Below are 16,714 nucleotides of genomic sequence, written 5' to 3'. Positions count from 1 at the left end.
GGATGGCCAGGGGTATCACGCACTGGGGGCTCTGCCTGCCCCTAAACCGCCCCAAGCCCGGAGCAGGGAGCGGTTCTCCAGCACCTGCAGGCTCTGCAGCCCCAGCTCCCGCTGTCCTGTTCCGCTCCACGGCTCCTGCCACGCGCAGGGACTGGTGTGTGCCCATCCGTCTTCCCCTTGTCAGACCACCCCCAGCTCCAGAGAGAAGCTTTTTTTATTCAACAATGGATTTCACAACCCACCCTGTCCTGCTGCCCACGGATGTGCCCAAGCTCTGGCTCTGTTTTTTCCCTGTGTGGCCACAACCGCCTGCCTGTGTTTTGTGGGGATACCTGATAAAAGGGATTTGAGGGTATAAGAGAGAAGATCCCTGTCCAGGCTCAGCACCCAGCACCTTTTGTGCTTCCCCACACTGGGCTGGTGTGATTGGGAAAGATCTTTTTCCCAGAACAGCAGATCCATCTCTTTCTTTACAGCATTCCATGCTCTTTCTGCCAGCACTCACCCCTTCATTCAAAGGGCAGCCAGAGCCAGAAGGAACCTCCTTTGGGGAGCAGTTGTGTGTGTTTTGCCCAATAATGCTGTTTATTGACTGAAAACCCACCAAAAATGCTCCCTCACCCCTTGAGCAACAGTCCCTTAGAGCAAAGTGGAGAGATACACCCACCCCACGTGCCAGCTGTGTGGGGTGATAAGGAGTGAATAAATGTGCAGAAATAAACGCACAGCATTGTGTAAAATTTGCTGGACTCTGTGTAAATGTGAGGTGCAGCAGGAAAGAGGAAGCAGCAGGAAAAAAAATAATGCTGGTCAAACAGAAAGAGTCTAATGGGTTATTTTGGGTAGAAGGAAAAAGGGTACAAATGCTGCAGTTTGAGCTGATGCCTCAGGTTTTGGCTTTTATATTTTTCACACTCTGTGCTGCTTTAATGTGTGGGTCTGGGCTTCATATTACGGCATGGTGAGTTCTCTTCACCAAGCAGGGAGACAAAACAATTCCTTCTCCAGCTGGGCACCAAGGACAAATGATCCAAATCTCAGGCCCAAGAGCACAAACAACGTGGGCTGAAGAGAGAAAAACAAGGATGGGACTGCATGGGCTAAAGCTGGAATGGGACAATGAACCCCAATGTGCAAATGGAGCAGAACTGATCACAGTGAGAGCCCCCGGGAGCGCTCGTGCATTTTGTGACCATTTTGGGTTGTGCTGCCCGAGGTATATCCATTGAGGCCTCTTAACAAACCCCTATTTATTCTTTAGCTCCGTCTAGTCTCTGTTCTTCACACGGCATCGGAGCGTGTGCCACAGCACGGCAGAGCACACGCGGCTGCCCGTGCTGCCCATCCCCGCAGGTCACGGCTGGCTGTTCCGCAGCAGGGCTGCAGCCGGCGGAGCGGCAGCTCCGGGACCGTCCCGGTGCGCTCCCGCCGCTGCTCCCGCCGCCGTCCCCGCCAGCCGCGGCTCCCGCGGGCCGGGCGCGCTCTCCGCCCTGCCTGCCGCGGGCCGCAGGAGCGCCGCGTCACGGGCAGCCTCCCCCGCAAAGCCGCCTCTTCCCCCGCCGGACAAGGGATTTTCACTGTCAGCACGGGCACAGAAGGTGGGGCATTCAGCCAGCTGTGAGAAAAGCTTGTAGAAAACAAGAAATACTTCACAATTACAGATTTCCCCAAAGAACTACTAATAAAGAAATTGAGAGCCACAAAAATTTTTTTTTCTTTTAAAGAAGTCTCCATAACATTAACAAGAAGGACTTCTCTCCCTAAGTGAACTAAAAAAGGACTATTTTAGAAATGATAAGCTGACTAAAATTTTAAGTTTTATTCCTTTACGTTATCAGAAAAAAAAAAGTAGTAGAGAGAAGAGAATTACTCTAAGGGTTTTATTCTAATTGTTATTGTGCTTTCTTTTAGTTAATATTAATAAATTTTTCTTTATACCCTTTTAAAGTTTTTAAACCTCCTTTACTTTTCTTCTAGTCCCACCTCACAGTAGAAAATTAGTACATTAGTGATTAACCAGCACTAAACCCACCACACTCAATAATACATTAGCCAAAAAAATCTCGAAATTAATAAAATCTCAAATTAGCAAACCAAAACTACTACAGTGACTAACTAAGGATCGCATCCTCAGTGCAGTGCTCGCTTGGGGGTTGGTAATAAGAGAGTTAACGAGTCCCTTTTAGTGCATTTGCTGAACAAAACTGGTTCCAGTGCTCCGAATTCCACGACTCCGGCTCGGATCGGAGCCCGGCGCCTCCGGGGTGTGGAGGCTGCGGGGCTCGAGCAACGGCACCGCTCTGTTGTTCAGCAACGGGAGTTTGCACCACCACAGGCATGAGGAAGTGGCACCTGCTGGCGGGGACGTGACAGTCACTTCTCTCCGAGGACAAGGTGTTCAGGGCGTTGGCCGCCCAAAATGCCACTGGAAAGAAAACGGAGCCTGATTAGCAGGGGGGGAAACTGAGGCAGAGAGGGTTTTGCTTTGCCTGCTCAGGGCTTGGCAGTGAACTGCTGGATAGACCCAGATATCCCCCAGATTCCTATTTCTACTGATTGCCTTTATGGTGGCAAAGGTCATTGCACAAAAGTGTGATCTTGACAAGATTTGCAGAAGTTCAATTAATAGTAGGGGATAAAGGGGACTTTCTGTCCCCTGCATTGTGCCTCAGTGCTGCTCATCCCAGGAACAGTTCCTGCATTAAAATATAGTTCCATTTTATAAATAATAAATCATTTTATTGCAAAAAAAACCAAAGAATTATGCCTGCTCTTGCTTCCCACTGGCAGGGTTAATCCTGCTCCTGCAGGAGAGGACAGTGAGGAGGGGATGCTGGGGATGCAACAGGGCAGCAGCATTCCCGAGCCACAGGAGCTGCCTGAGGATGCAGTGAGGGCAAAACAAGATTAATGCAGCCAGGAGCCTCAGAGAGGGCTTTGCATTTGATGTGGGAGAGGAGAGAGAGATCAGAGTATGGAGGAGTCAGGATTAACATAAATTTACAAAACTTCCATTCTGAGCTGCAGAGCTGTCCTGGACTGTGTTCCCCCATGGTGGGACCCACCAGTGCCCCAGGCTGCAGGAACACTTGGGTACACAGTCACTGGTGCTCCCTTCTCCCCAGACACAGCCTGTTCTGTCTCCCCTCAGGTCTGTTGAACAGTAAAAGTGACCAATCTTCAGCCAAATTAATCTTCAGACATAAAACCAATAGCTCTGAGCTGCCTGACAAGCCCCCAGTTTTCCCTTCCAGGAGGGGTTATAAGCAGGGAGCCCCTGAGAGAGGGAGTGAGTGTGCACAGGCAGGATATGGGATGCACCAGGCACGTTCCCTTGGCTGCTCCGTGCCCATGAACTTGAAGGGATGAGACAGGAACCAAATCCACCAGAGGACTTTGCCTCCCTGGTAACGCCCGAGCCCTTCTGACTTCGCTTTGATCCTGACCTGGCTCCAGAGCACTGCAATGTGCCACAGGGATGGACACTGCTCCTGGAAAACCAGGTCCATGCAGGACAAGGGCTGGCACTTGGGCTTCAGCAGCTTCCCAGCCATTTCTGTGTGGCCCTGAGCAGGGCCGTGCCAGCACTGCTGCTCCAGGGATGGATGTGGCACGGCTGGAATCGCCCTGAAACTGAGCCTAGCAGGGAAATCCCTCACTGGCCCTCCCTGCTCCTTGCAGGAAGGAGCTCAAGGCAATCAGCCCTTCCAAGGCTGGCCCCAGAAGCCCCTCCAAGCTTTCAACTATCACAGCCCCAAGCTGTGCTCTCCTTCCCTCTGGCTTTATTTGCAGAGGGAATTAAGGTCCTGCTGGGAAAACCTCCCCTGTGCTCTGATAACTGCCTGCAGAGCCAGCTCTAAATGGCTTTTTTTTTAAATGAAAGCCCAGGATTAACGAGGTTCCCCTCGTCACTGTTTACTTAGTGCTCTGCCAGAGTGAGGGGAGCAGGATAGACACCCCCTGCTCTGGGCAATCTCCTAGGGCCACCAAGGAGCTGGCACACACTGGGGACTAGCAAGGTGCCACCCAGCACATGGCAGAGCCTCCCTGGAGCAGGATGTTCCCAGATGGGTTTGGGGTGGGTGGGATGTCTGTGCCCATAGCAGGAGCCTTGGTCCAGGGGACAGGGCAGCTCCAGGGCACCGTGTTTTGTGAGCTGGGGGCCAGCCTGGGGGATGATGCTCATTTTCTTCCTATGCCACGTTGCTGGGGAAAGAAGGGGGGTGTTTGCCATGCGGGTTGGTGCTGGGCATACATCCCCCACGTGACAGGAACGGGGAGGCCGTGCAGGGCTGCAGCTGGCCTCATCCCCTCGGCAGGAATTCACTCTGGGGTGGCAAAGAGCTGCCAGTGAGGCTGTGGGGTCTGCTGAGGGGTGCAGGTCCAATGAGCCCCATGCAGAGGGGACTCTCCTCGGCCATCCCCATCTGCCTGAAGCAGGACAGGGGGGTCCTGCCTCTATCTGCTGCACTCCCAGGGACTGGAGCCACCACAGCCGCCTTGCACAGCTCCGACCTTTGGATGTTTGCACATTCCTGCCTGTTAATGTGTCTCGTAACCAAAAGCTGCCAGGATGGAGCATTACTCCCCCCAGCACTTGCCAAGCTGCTCCCTCCCATTCCCCAGCTGAGAATTGGCACTGACCCCGTATCAGGCTCCCCAAAGGATCAAAACCTGATGCCTCTGGTAAGAGTGAAGACACCAGCGAGCCCCAAATGCTCCCAGAGCTTCTGGAGCAGGCAGCAGTCACCTCTCCCAGCCAGGCATGGGGAAAAGGAACAACCGTTTCGGAGCAGAGCTGCGCTTCCCTTGGCTGCCAGGCTGGCACGTTGCCCACCAGCACGGTGCCAGGCCAAATTCTTTGCAATTTCTAGGTCAACGCCCGCCTCTCGTAATGCCTTGAGCCCTCCTGCTGCCTGTGCCAGCCTCCAGCCCAGTGGTCGCTGTGCACAGGACAGGAGCATCCCAAAGGATCCACTCCTGCTGCTGCTCATCCTGGCTGGCCCCATCTGTAACCCCCGAATATTTGTCCCTCATTGCTCCGAATTGGGCCATTCCCCAAATGCTTTGCTCTGCACCCATAGGAGAGCTGTGTCCAGGCACTGCACAGCCTGCAGCCTGCCCCTGTTTCCACCTTTTTTGAGGGGTGTGAGACCCATCCCAAGGAGTCAGACACCAAAGGAGTGTGTTTGCTTTGGATTTCTAAAGCCATTTTCTTACTGTCATGATGGCAGTGAAAAAAGCCCTACAATCTCAAGACATGGGATGGTCCTAATACTCCAAACCTGGAAATAAATCACCTGGAAAAACAGCCTTTGTAAAGAAATCCCCGTGGCCCTGGTGCTTGTTTGCAAACCGGCCAAGTTTTGACTCTGGCATGACGTGGCTTCCCAAAGAAGGAGGCGATGCTGGCACGGCTCCGGCAGCTCAGCCCCTCCGCTGGGGGGTTGGATGTGTCTCCCCATGCCCACAGGGACTCCTTTCCACGGCATGAGCCGGGCTGGAGGAGCAGGAGCCCTGTGGGGCTGCAGCCCCCTACCCGGGCATGCATCGAGGGGGCGGCGGGGCTGAGGATGAGGAGGAGGAAGGGGCAGCCGAGCGTGTCCATGTGACGGCTCTTACGCAGGGGTTGTTGCATTGTGGCCGCCGGCACTCCCCCCTCCCCGCCGCAGGGCAAGCCCCGGCCTGCCGGGACATTGTGCCAGCCGGGAACAGCCACTGGCAACGGCCACTGACCCGTCCCGGGGCTCCCTGGGGCGCAGAGGGACGCGGGCACCCGAGGGGACTTTTGCTGGACGTGCTCCCCCATGCCAGAGGGTGCAGCACCCCACACACCGCACAAGAGCAGGACTGAAATAGGTGCAGACGTGCCGAGAGAATCAGGTTCTGACCCACACCAGCCCTGCCTCAGTTTCCCCGTCAGGGTGCTGAGAGCGATCCGGGCTGTGTGAGTGCCGCAGCTCCCGCGGGGCTCTGCTGGCAGTGCAAGGTCACTGCTGGAAAATCAGGGCAGGGGCTTTGCCACCTCTCTGTTCTCAAAGCCAGCTCGCCCAGCGCCCTGCAGCCCCGCACGGAGGTGTTTGCATCCAAAGCCCATCCGAGTCCAGCCGTGGGGCTCAGCACAGCCTGTCTGGAGTTTGCTGTGGCACCTCCAGCCCATCAGGTATAAAACACTAAAAAAATCAGCATCACAGGGCAGGGAGTCCCTGAGCTGTCCCCAAGCCCTGCCGTGTGTGAGTGCCATCCCTATCCCATCCCCACCAGGGACCTGCTGTCCCAAGTAGATCTCCCTGTCCGAGTGTGGTTCCCAAGGGATTTCACACCCATGTGAACTCCTGGATGCATGTTTAGGAACCTGTTTTTTCCCAAACTTTGGAGGTTCATTCATTGCTATGCAAGGCGAGTCCATTCCCTACCCTCCTCCATCCTGTTTCCCCCTTCTCCCCCCTCACCACTCCAACCATCCCAGCCTAGGATGTTAAAATGGGCTGAATTTTTTATGATGATAGGGGGAAAAATTTTTAGAAATCTGAGGATGAAGAGAGAACCCATGAGCTGTGACCTCCTCCAAATTCAAGGCATCAAATCCACACAAGGAAAACAAAAGGCAGCGAGATTAGCATTTCCAAACAGAGCAGAGATGGCCCCAATCTTTGAGCTGTTTATTCTAGGGTTGATTTTCAATATTTAGGATGATTAGCAAGTGAAAGCCGGCTGTTGCCAGAATGGCTCCATGCCAGCCTCACACTCAATGGAGGGAAAAGAAAGACACGGCAAGAAAGGGAGAGAAAAGAAGGGCTTATGTGTATATTTTTTTCTCCCTCTGTGAACGGGAGATTGGTTTGAGGTGTCAATGTTTGCCCATCAGGGAGGGATGATGGATGAGGGGATGGCTGGAGAAATAGCAGAAATAAATAATAAAAGAATCACTGCCATGTGCTTAATAACCAGCTGGGGAAGGACCTCACTAGGACAGCGAGCTGAGCTTGCAGAGAGTTTTTGGAGCTGGGCTCTTCCCAGACCCTCTTTGGTGGGTGCCCCAAAACGCAGCCAGCCCTGGACTGCTCTGGGTTCATTGCATGTAGCAGGGGGGACACTCCCAGCGCCGGGTCCCCAGCCCGTCACTGCCCGTGTGCCGGGCGAGCCCGCGGGGCTGGACCAGCCCCAGCCCCAGCCCCGGCTGCAACCCCGCTGCCACCGGCAAGCCCGGGCAGGTCCGCGGCTGCCGGGTCCTGACCTCCCTCCTGGCATCGAGCTCCGGCTCCGTCCTGGCACCGAGCACAGCCGCGCTTTGTGCCCCGCGCCCCTGGGAAGCGATGCCACCACCCGGAGCACCCCCGGCTCCTGCACCTCCTGGCTGCCTCTTGAAAAAACACCACCACCCCCTCCAAACCATCTCACTGAAAGAAAGGAAAATTCACGTCCAAGTCGGTTTGGTTGCTTTCAGCTGCTGAACAAAACGGGGTTGTTTCAGGCCTCGCCTGGTGCCTCCTTTATATCCACCCTTTCTCACTTTAAACCCCTCGGCTGGCTCCGGCAGGCTGGAATTTTTTTTCCTGGCAAGGTTGTTTTTTTAAGTCCTCTGGCAGGGTGGGGATACTGGAGGCTTCTCTTTTCCAGGGGGTTTGAAAATAGTACTACGTGTTTGTGCCTGGCAAAACAAATTAAAGAACTGGTCTGAGGGGCAGGGGGAGTGCCAGCTTTCTGCAGCCCTGAAGTGCCCACTAGTACTGGGGGGGGGGGGGGGGGGAAGAAGGGAGCAGCTCTTCCAGTGCTTCCAACAAGGAGCTGAGAGGAGAAGCCAGGACAAGGAATTCCTTAATGCCTTCTGGTATTCATGGCCCCAAATATCCCAAAGCTGAAAAGAAAGCCCAGATCTGCCTCTAAATTCCCCCCCTCAGATACATCAAAGCTGTTCCCCCAGGGATAACCCCATCTTTTCCCAAGGTCAGCATCCTGCCTTCCCAGCACAAAACACACACAGACCAGGGCAAGTGTCTGTCCTGAGCCCAGGCCTTATTTTGGGTTGAGATTGGCTGGATTGGGAGCAGCTCTGGGACTGGCTGCTGGAGGTCCTGGTGCTGAGGGGATCCTGCAGGTCACTGGGGAGCTGATAGGGTGCTCCTCGTGTGCTGTGGGGACAAGGGGGCTCTGTCCTCAGGGCAAGAGGGTTGGGACATGCAAGAGTGGGTGCACCCAAAGCACCAAGCCGGAGCAGCCCCAGGCAGGGTCTGGAGGGGGATCTCTGTGCAGCTCCTCTCCCCACCCTGTAGCCAAAAGGGCTCTGAAGCCACTTGGGCATCTTGGAGCATCTACAGGGCCAGGTGGAGACACAGCACAAGCAGAGGGACTTATCAGCCCCAGGAGCTCCCTGCAGGGCCAGGGAAGGTTATTCCCAGGGCTGGAGCAGCTCCCAGGGCTCAGGACACCAGGCACAGCCAACCTTGTGTCACACAGGTGGTGTGTAACCATTGTCTCACTGAGGTTGGTTTGTGCCTCAGTTTCCCCACAGGGAATTTGCACAGTTGTGCAAGTGGGTGAGAGCTCCTGTGTCCTGGGACTGGGTTTACAAACAGGGCTGGGCTGGGGAAAGGAAACAAGGAGGCAAAAGGGGTTTTTCGTCTCCATTTTTTATTATTATTTTTTAAAATTTGTAAATAACTTTGCATGAAAAAACGTTAAATTGCACAAGTAATTCTGTAGTTCTCCAACATAATCCCCAAAGCAGGAAAACAGAAGAAAAACAGCAAGTAAAAAGAAACATTGTCAATACACACAACTACACAGACCCCAAAGCCCCTCCTAAGTGCTTTTGTAACAACACCAGAATCTAAATACAATCTTAAATTTCTCTTGCCAAGTCTAAGACACACCACTAAAATTCCAGCTTCTACTTGCTGCTACCTAATGGCTGCTCTACCTCTCACGGCCTACAGCAAAACAGAGGCAAAGAATCTGGTTCTTGAGAGCTTCAAGTCAAGTTTCAGCAGAGTTTGGCTCTGCTCCCAAAATATTTCCAAGTTACCTTGCACCGACCCCGCCACACTCTTGCTGCACACCGAGCCAAAAGGCCAAAGCTTCTCTTCCTGTGGATCCCAAGGTCTCTCCTGACTGGATGGGACTTCATTTCCACTGCTGTTCCCAGAGCCTGTTGCGTGCACAGTCTTTGGCCTGAGCTCCTGGATGGAGCCTGAATGTGGATTTCTCTCCTCTCAGTCCCACCTGGGAGCGTTCAGTGTGGAGCGGCTCCATCACCACCAGCTGAGGGCCAGCCATGGGGTTTTCCTTGCACTCGGAGCCTCATGGAAGAGCAGGAGAAGTGAAGAGCAACAGTCTCAGACCAAAAAAGCAGAGAGGGGCTATGTCAGTGGGTGAAAGAGAGGGTTCATGGTGCTCCAGACCCTTTGGCAACTGCAGCAAGGGTTTTAGGTACAAAAAATACAAAAGCTGGTTTTGGGAGCATCCCAGTCCCTGCTGCTCCTCTCCTGCCAGGGCCAGTTTCTAGATTCTTCACAAAACTTGCTGATGCAGGAGTCCTCCCTTGTGTGGTCTTGTTTTACAGAACAGTGAACACAAAACCTTTAAACAGTGAAAATATAAAACAACTCTCAAACTGCATTTCCAGTCTTCCCCTCCCCCCTTAAGAAATTCTAGTGCTAAAAAATATAGATTTCTTTGAATATATAATATATAATAGATTATATAAAAACATCTAAAGAGGCACACTTGCTGAGTTTATAAACCTCTTCTTCTTCCCTAGGCACAAATCAGCTGAGATGTTGAACTTGGAGAATCCAGAAGGGACCTGTATTTTCTTACCAGCTAATTATCACACTGTACCTACCAACTGCACTGAGACAGAAAAAGGAAAGACAGAGAGAAACAAAGAGGTGTGGAAATTGCACTTTAGTCTATCAAATCCTAAGCCACCAGGAATCTCATGTCTTAGATGGGATTTCGCAAGTAATTTTAGCCCTGATGGAAAAGAACCCATCTTAATTCACATTTCTTTTTTTAAAGTAAAATGTAAAAAAAATAAGTAGTGTTGACTTTCTTCTCTTGAGAAAACTAGAGACTTCTGAGGTGTCCTTTGGAGACACAGCAGGCAGTTCCTGGGGTGGTAGGTTCTTTTCCTGGTCTTTCTGGGAATAACCTTACAATGAAGCTGGTAAAAGTCACTGTGGGCATCTCTAGGAAATCTTGTCCCTTGTAAATCCCAGCTTGGGGAGAGAGAGCATCCTACAAACGTCTTACAAGAGGCGTGCCAGACTGCTCAGGTTGATGACATCTGCCAGCAAAGAGGCATCGATGTCTTCAAACACCTGGTCAATGTTGACACAGTTGGAGAGGTAATCGCTTGTCCCTTCATCCCAGGGGTGCTCCAAGAAAGTCGTGGCCATGAGGGTTTCATTAAAGTCCAGGCTGTACTGGTTGGATTCGGCGATGACTTGTTCCTGCCCCGGGGGACACTCCATGTGCTGCCCTTGTCCTGTCCAGTCCAGGTCGCATGTGACAGGGTTGATGGAAGGTGGGAGCTCCATATCCACCAGAGTGGAGAAGTCTCCGTTGAGGTTGGTGTTAAAGACAGTTTCCCAGTCAAAGACACCTTTCAGCGACCCCAGCTCAGTCTGCTCCTCCTGGGTCATCAGGGCCGAGTTGGGAAGCCGGGACGCCTTGGCCGTGGGCAGGGGCGAGGGCTGCTGGCGCTTCTGCCCCGCTTTGGTACCCACGGCGTTCCAGCTCTGGCTGCTGGTGGATTCCTCAAACTCTTTGAGCAGCTGCTGCGACGCCACGGTGGCCTCAAGGAGGTTGTTGGAGCTGCAGGAAGAAGAGGCTGGGCTGCCAACGTGCCGTGCTTCTTTCTGGACTCTCCCGGAGAAGGCCGGGTGGATCTGCACCGGGGACATCCTCCGCTTTTTGTAAGTCCCATACTTGAGCCGGTTGGCATAGTAGGGGTCCAGCTTCCAAAATCCACCTTTCCCTGGCTCGTCTTTCTCTCGAGGCACCTTGATGAAGGACTTGTTCAAGGAGAGGTTGTGCCGGATGGAGTTCTGGAGCCAAAAGAGAAAGAAACCAAGGCTGAATGCTTGTCTGCTGTGGGACCTACCTGTGTGGGGAGGCTGGTGGAGGTTTTCAGCAAGGACCTTTGGGAAAACAAAGCAGAACTGGCAACATCCAGACATCCAAGGCTACATACCTAGCAGAAAGTCCCTCAAACCCCTGACTTTTCCCCCCTGAGTCTCCAGCAGTTTTCCTGCCTCCCATCTCCTCTCTCCTTGGCAGGAGCCAAGGGGTTCAAGCTAGGACTTGCCACCCAATGGGAAGCTTTTGGGCAGCTCTCCTTGGCTGGAAATCGGGGCCGTGGGGCCTTGGATCATGCAGAGCACTGGAAGAAACTGGTTTGAATTGCTCTAGGCACGGAGCTAAGCTGGAGGAGGTTGGATCCTCCTTTGTGCCAGGGAGGAAGAGGTGGATCCCTACACCCATGTGGCCATGGCCCCTTTACAAGGGGCAACACATGGCAGCACTGTGGGGGGATGGCAATCAGGGCCCTGCTGGCATCCCCCAGTTCAACTGTGTCTATTGTTAGTGTTGAGAGGAAAATATTTGGACAAAACACAGGCACCATGCCTTCCCCCAGCCAGGCTGGCACAAATCAGATGGGAGAACACGGAGAGACACGTGGGCTGTTCCACCCTGTGTGTCCCCAGAGGTGCCTCCTGGCCCAGGGAAGCTCGGTGTGAAATCACTGCATCTTCATCAGCCACTGCTCAAATAAGCTGAGGGGGGAAAAAAGGTGGGGATGGAGGAAGAAAAGGAGGAGTTTCTGCTCCCGTCGAGCTGTTCTGAAACCCTGAATGTGCCTGGAGTGATGTGAATAATCAGAAAGGAAATTCAGTTATTGGGCAAATAACCCAGCATTGGACTCCACAAAGCCAGGACTGTACTAAGAGATTGGATATGGTAGAGGTGTTTTTTTTTTTTAATGTTGCCTGGATATCTTTATGCTTATTCATCCATAATCCGTAGTGCCGAATAGGAAAAACAAGGCTCAATTGCTTAGAGCTGTTGAAAAACATGCACACACACACACACACACAACAAAACCCTCCTCTGGGCTGAAGCTCCTTGGGTTTGTTGGCTCCTCTCCAAAGCACTCAGCTCCCACAGGAATATATCCATCTCCCCCCAGACTATGGGTGGCATGACCTTTCCAGGCTGTCTTCACGTACGGGAATCGGGATAGGGGATGAGAACACCACCTCGCAAGAAAGAAAAGGGAAAAAAAAAAAAGAAAGGAAGGAGAAAAAAAAGTGAAAAGAAACTAAAGATTAAAAAAAAAAAAAAGGGAAGAAAAAAAAAAGAGAAGAAAGAAGAAGCAAGAACACAGATATTCCCCCACACAATCCAGGCTGTGGTAACTCCAATTTTACTGTGTAATGAAATTTTACAAGGATCAGAGGCTTGAAAGCTGAATTCTTTGCTGCCCATCTCTCCTCACCATCCCAAACTTCGCTCAGCCCAGGCTGAATTATTACTCAGCCAGTCAACATATTTATCATTCCTGCCTGCAACGGTCCAGGGTACCCCCTGCATCTCGGCAGAGAGGGATTGAAAACCTTCTTTCTTTTTTTAATGAACACATTTAATTAAAAACCTTGTGAATTCCCAGCCATGAAGTGCGCAGGAGAAAGTCAACCTGTTAGCACCCAGCTCCTGTTTCCAAATCACTTTCATAGGAGTGTAAGAGGGGGACCAAGATGGCCCTGGAGGGAGACAAGGAAAGGTTTCCTTCCCCATGATGGGCTTCAAGAGCCACTGGAGACCCACCTGCCTGGAGAGAAGGTGGGCAATGCCCAGGCTTTGCAGTGGGGTTCTCCAGCTCTGCTTGGATGGGCACTGCCATCAGGATTAGCGACACACTGTGGATTTGGGATGGGAATAACCCCAGTGGAGGGATGAGCCCCCCAGGGCCCCCCAGCCCTGCCATATCCTAGAAAACCTCACATGCCAGAGGTCTCCTCGTGTGACAGAGGAGGGCAGTGAGCCAAGGTGGCTGGGAAAAGCCCCTGGGCTTCAGGCTGTCCCCAAAGCCTGTGAGCCTGGGGGCTGTCCCCTCCCCACTGGGGACATGCTCGTGCTAGCTGAGGACAGCAGCCCAAGTTAACCACTCTTGGGCTTCCCTCTGCAGGTCTCACCAGCTCATCCCAGTGATGGAGCCTCCTTGGCCTGTCCCTGGGGCCAGGAGCCCAGTACTCTGCCCTGCTTAGAAAGCAGCAGCATTTCTGCTCAGAACCTCCCCAGTGAGAGACTTCTCCTACAAGTGGCATCTCCATCCCTCTCCCATGCCTGGTTTTCAGCACCCAGGGACACTCGACCTGGCACCTTCTCCATGTGTGCTCAACCCTGAGGGACTCCATAAGAACTCCAGGAATACAGGGACCAAGAGGCCTTTGCCCTGAAGCCAAGGGGAGTCTCAGGTGCCAGGAGCCCAACGAGTACCTCCCTGCTCCCAAAATGGACCTGGGCTCTCCCCCCGCATGGCTCCTTCCCTCTGCCACCCCTGTGGCCGTGGCATTGGTGCCCAGCCAAGTTCTTTCCCATTCCAGCCCTTCCCCACTGGTGGCTGGTGTCACTTTTTTCCCAGTGGGATCCAGCAGCCCTGCAGGATCTTGTCTTGCAGGGTGGAGGCTGTGGAAAGCCCTGCTCAGCCCTGCAGGGAGAGTGGCCACGGCTCCACATCTCCTACCTGCCAGGTGGGATCAGCGTGTCGGAAGTAGCAGAAGTTGTCAGTAATCCACTTGTAGATGGCAGAGAGGGTGATTTTGGGTTTATTGCTGGCTTCCATGGCCATGCAGATGAGGGTGGCGTAGGAGTAGGGTGGCTTGACATGAGGGTTGGTCTTGTAGTCGATGTCCCCTGCCAGATGAGGGGGCACAGCCACGTCGTGGTGCGAGGTGGAGGAGGAGACGGGCGTGCAGGGGGTGTGGCGTGTGCCCTTGCAGGCCGGGTCAGCAGCCAGGGGCGAGCATGGGGACTCAAAATCGACCAGGCTGAACAGACTCTCACTCATGGTGTAGCAGTCCTGGGGGTCTGAGCCAGAGTATAACTGAGGCAGGCCAGTCTGGGCCACTGTGAAGTCCCTCAGCCACATGAGGTCTGGCAGGCTGTCATCCAGGTCTTCCTCCACGCACTTCAATTTGCCCTTGGCTTTCAGCGCTCGGCTCGGCCACGCCATGCCTCCCTCAGTGCTTCCCAGGCTGCACAGAACGGGAGGGAAGGGATGGGGCAGATCCTGCAATAACAACAGGGACAGGGTGAGGTTCCCCAAGGTGCAGTCTCCGACAGCCAGGCAGGGCCAGCCCTGGGTGCTCCTGGAGCTGCTGGGTGAGACCCATCCCTGCTGTGCTGTGCAAGGGACCTGCAATGCCTGTCCCGAGGGGCTTTAGCACCCTCGAACCTCGGGGAAATTCCCTCAAACTCCTGCACCTCAGTGCCACCCACCAACCTGCTGCCCAGCAAGCTCTTGGCTGAAAAATGAATTTTTAAAAAATCCAACAGAAAACACCTCAAACTACCAAAACCCAGCCCTGCCATCCCACAAAGTCAGGTTGTTTCTTGGGAACACACATCTCTGGACACCTGGCACTCACAGGACTAACTCTCAGCATTCCACACCAGGACAAAATACTTTAAAATTTCCCCCCTCGCAGCCAACTTCTCTCGATTTGATGCTATTTCTGGTTTTAATTCCTGTGGTACCCAGAAACAACTCAGGGGTGTGTTGGGGGAACTGGCAGGGTCCCACCCAAGCACACCCGCAGTCAGAGCGAGCCGGCAGCTTCAGATTTTGGGGAGTCCTGTGTCGGGGATGTGAATGCAAACCCGAAATCCCGAGCCTTTGGGCCAGGAGAGAGCGCCGGGAGGGCGCATAACCAGAGCCGCTCCCCCGCGCAGACCCACCGCCCCTAAGGGCGCCTTCGGCCGCGCTGCCCTTCCCGACCCCGCCGCATCCCCTTACCCCGTCCCGGTGTCGGTGTCGTCCCTCCGAGAGGCAAAGTTCGCGACACAGCAAGAAGCTTCTGGAAAAACTGGAGAGGAGAGGGGGGAAAATACAAAAAAAAAACCAAAAAAAAAACCCCAAAAAAATAAAAGGGGAGGGGGGAAGAAAAAAAGAAAAGGGGAAAGAGAGGCCCCGCGGGTGTCGGGGTGCCCCGTGCCGGCCGCCTGCGGTGTGCCCGGGCCGGGCCGTGCCCGCCGAGCCGCCGTGAGCCGCGGCCGCCGCGGCGCGGGGTTAAGTAGCGGCTCCGGGAGGCTTCGCGCGTTGCCGCGGCGACGCCACGCCCCGTAAACATCCTCCGCGCACGCCATTGGCTCGCGCGTTGCCATGGCGACAGGGGGCGGTACCCAGCGATGCCGCCGGAGCCCGCGGCCCGGGCCGAGCCCGGCCCGGAGCGATGCGCGGCTCCGCGGTGAGCTCATCGCGGCTTTGGGCCGCCTCAGGGGAGCCGTGAGAGGGCTGGAGAGGGGCTTTGGGCGTGCGGTGATGGGAAAAACGGGAATGGCTTCAAGGGAGTAGGTTTAGATTGGATTGTAGGAGAAAATTATTGTGAGGGTGCTGGAACAGGTTGCTCAGGGAAGCTGTGGATGGAATAGTTGGATGTGTTTTAATGAACACATTTAATTAAAAACCGTGTGAATTTCCAGCCATGAAGTGAGCAGGAGAAAGTCAACCCCAGGTTGGATGGGGCTCGGAGCAGATTGGCATAGTGGAAGGTGTCGTTGCCTGTGGTGTGCAGGGGTTGGAACTGGATCATCTTTGATGTCTGTTCCAACCCAAACCGTTTGTGATTCTATGAAAATCTGTGTCCTGCCCCTCCAGGGGCAACCCCAGCCCTTTTCCTCCTACCTGTGCCCCCATCCTATTTCTTGCTCCTGATGCACCCACAGCGATGAGGGCAAAGCTGAAGGTGGGCTGGCAGAGTCCAAAAATAAAGGATGGAGTCTGCCTTCATTTAATTTAAAAAATTACAGGCTTTAAAAAAAATGACAGAAGCACAAGCTTCTCTAAGAAATCCCTGCCCCCTAACTGCTGTTCTGAGAGCTTTAACAGGGGCCAGGGAGGAATCCCTCTGAAGGATCTGACCATCTGCAAGCCATTCCCCCCCAGTTTGTTCAGTCATGGGTTGGACTCGATTATCTCAGAGGCCTTTTCCAATCTGATTGATTCTGATTTTGAGTCTGATTCAGCTGCAAGTTGCTTTTCCCCACCATCATCAGCCCCTTCTAGTAAACCCAACGTATAACCCCCTTTACAGCCCTCCTCACCTTCAAGACTTCAGCTCTGAGCACACATTTTCTTCCCCACCACTGGAGGGGTTTCTCTTGCATGAGCTCCCAGCTCTTTGTTGCTCCTCTTCTCCCCCAGGAAAAGTTCCCTCTGGGTGTCCTCATCCATCCCAGCAGTGACAGGGGCCACCCACACCACACAACAGCAAGATGCCTCTACCCCAGGCCAGACTCTTCCTGCAGAGGTTTAGTTTGCATTTGCCCTTTCTCCATCCTGGCAGGATTTAGGATAGTTGGGAATGCAGGTTGGGAAGTGTTTTAGGACATCTGGATCAGCTGGGCTGTTTTGGAGAAGGTACCTGGGTGACAGGTGAGTGGGTTTTTACACACCACGCCGAAAAGGGTTTTTACACACCAAGTCCCC

The 16,714-nt window shown here is 53.7% G+C and overlaps 1 protein-coding gene across 1 annotated transcript; it reads right to left on the bottom strand.

Moving 5' to 3' along the window:
* Positions 1 to 9,981: 9,981 nt before the first annotated feature.
* FOXJ1 (forkhead box J1) lies at positions 9,982 to 15,279 on the bottom strand. The gene is made up of 3 exons (XM_053994677.1): positions 15,023 to 15,279; positions 13,751 to 14,296; positions 9,982 to 11,051 (listed from the first exon to the last, which is right to left on the bottom strand). Exons 2-3 carry the CDS (start codon positions 14,237 to 14,239, stop codon positions 10,251 to 10,253), a joined length of 1,290 nt encoding a protein of 429 aa, XP_053850652.1. The 5' UTR covers positions 14,240 to 14,296; positions 15,023 to 15,279; the 3' UTR covers positions 9,982 to 10,250.
* Positions 15,280 to 16,714: the final 1,435 nt, after the last annotated feature.

This window comes from Vidua macroura, chromosome 19, assembly GCF_024509145.1.
Source record: "Vidua macroura isolate BioBank_ID:100142 chromosome 19, ASM2450914v1, whole genome shotgun sequence".
NCBI classification, from domain to species: Eukaryota; Metazoa; Chordata; class Aves; order Passeriformes; family Viduidae; genus Vidua; species Vidua macroura.
The sequence above is the reverse complement of the archived record's forward strand: the minus strand, read 5'-3'. Positions and strand labels throughout refer to the sequence as shown.

Coding starts and splice junctions, on each gene's coding strand:
- FOXJ1 (XM_053994677.1), bottom strand. CDS start 14,239: ATGGCGTGGCCGAGCCGAGCGCTGAAAGCCAAGGGCAAATTGAAGTGC. Junction 11,052..13,750: donor ACGCTGATCCCACCTGGCAG/GTAGGAGATGTG, acceptor TTTTGGCTCCAG/AACTCCATCCGGCACAACCT.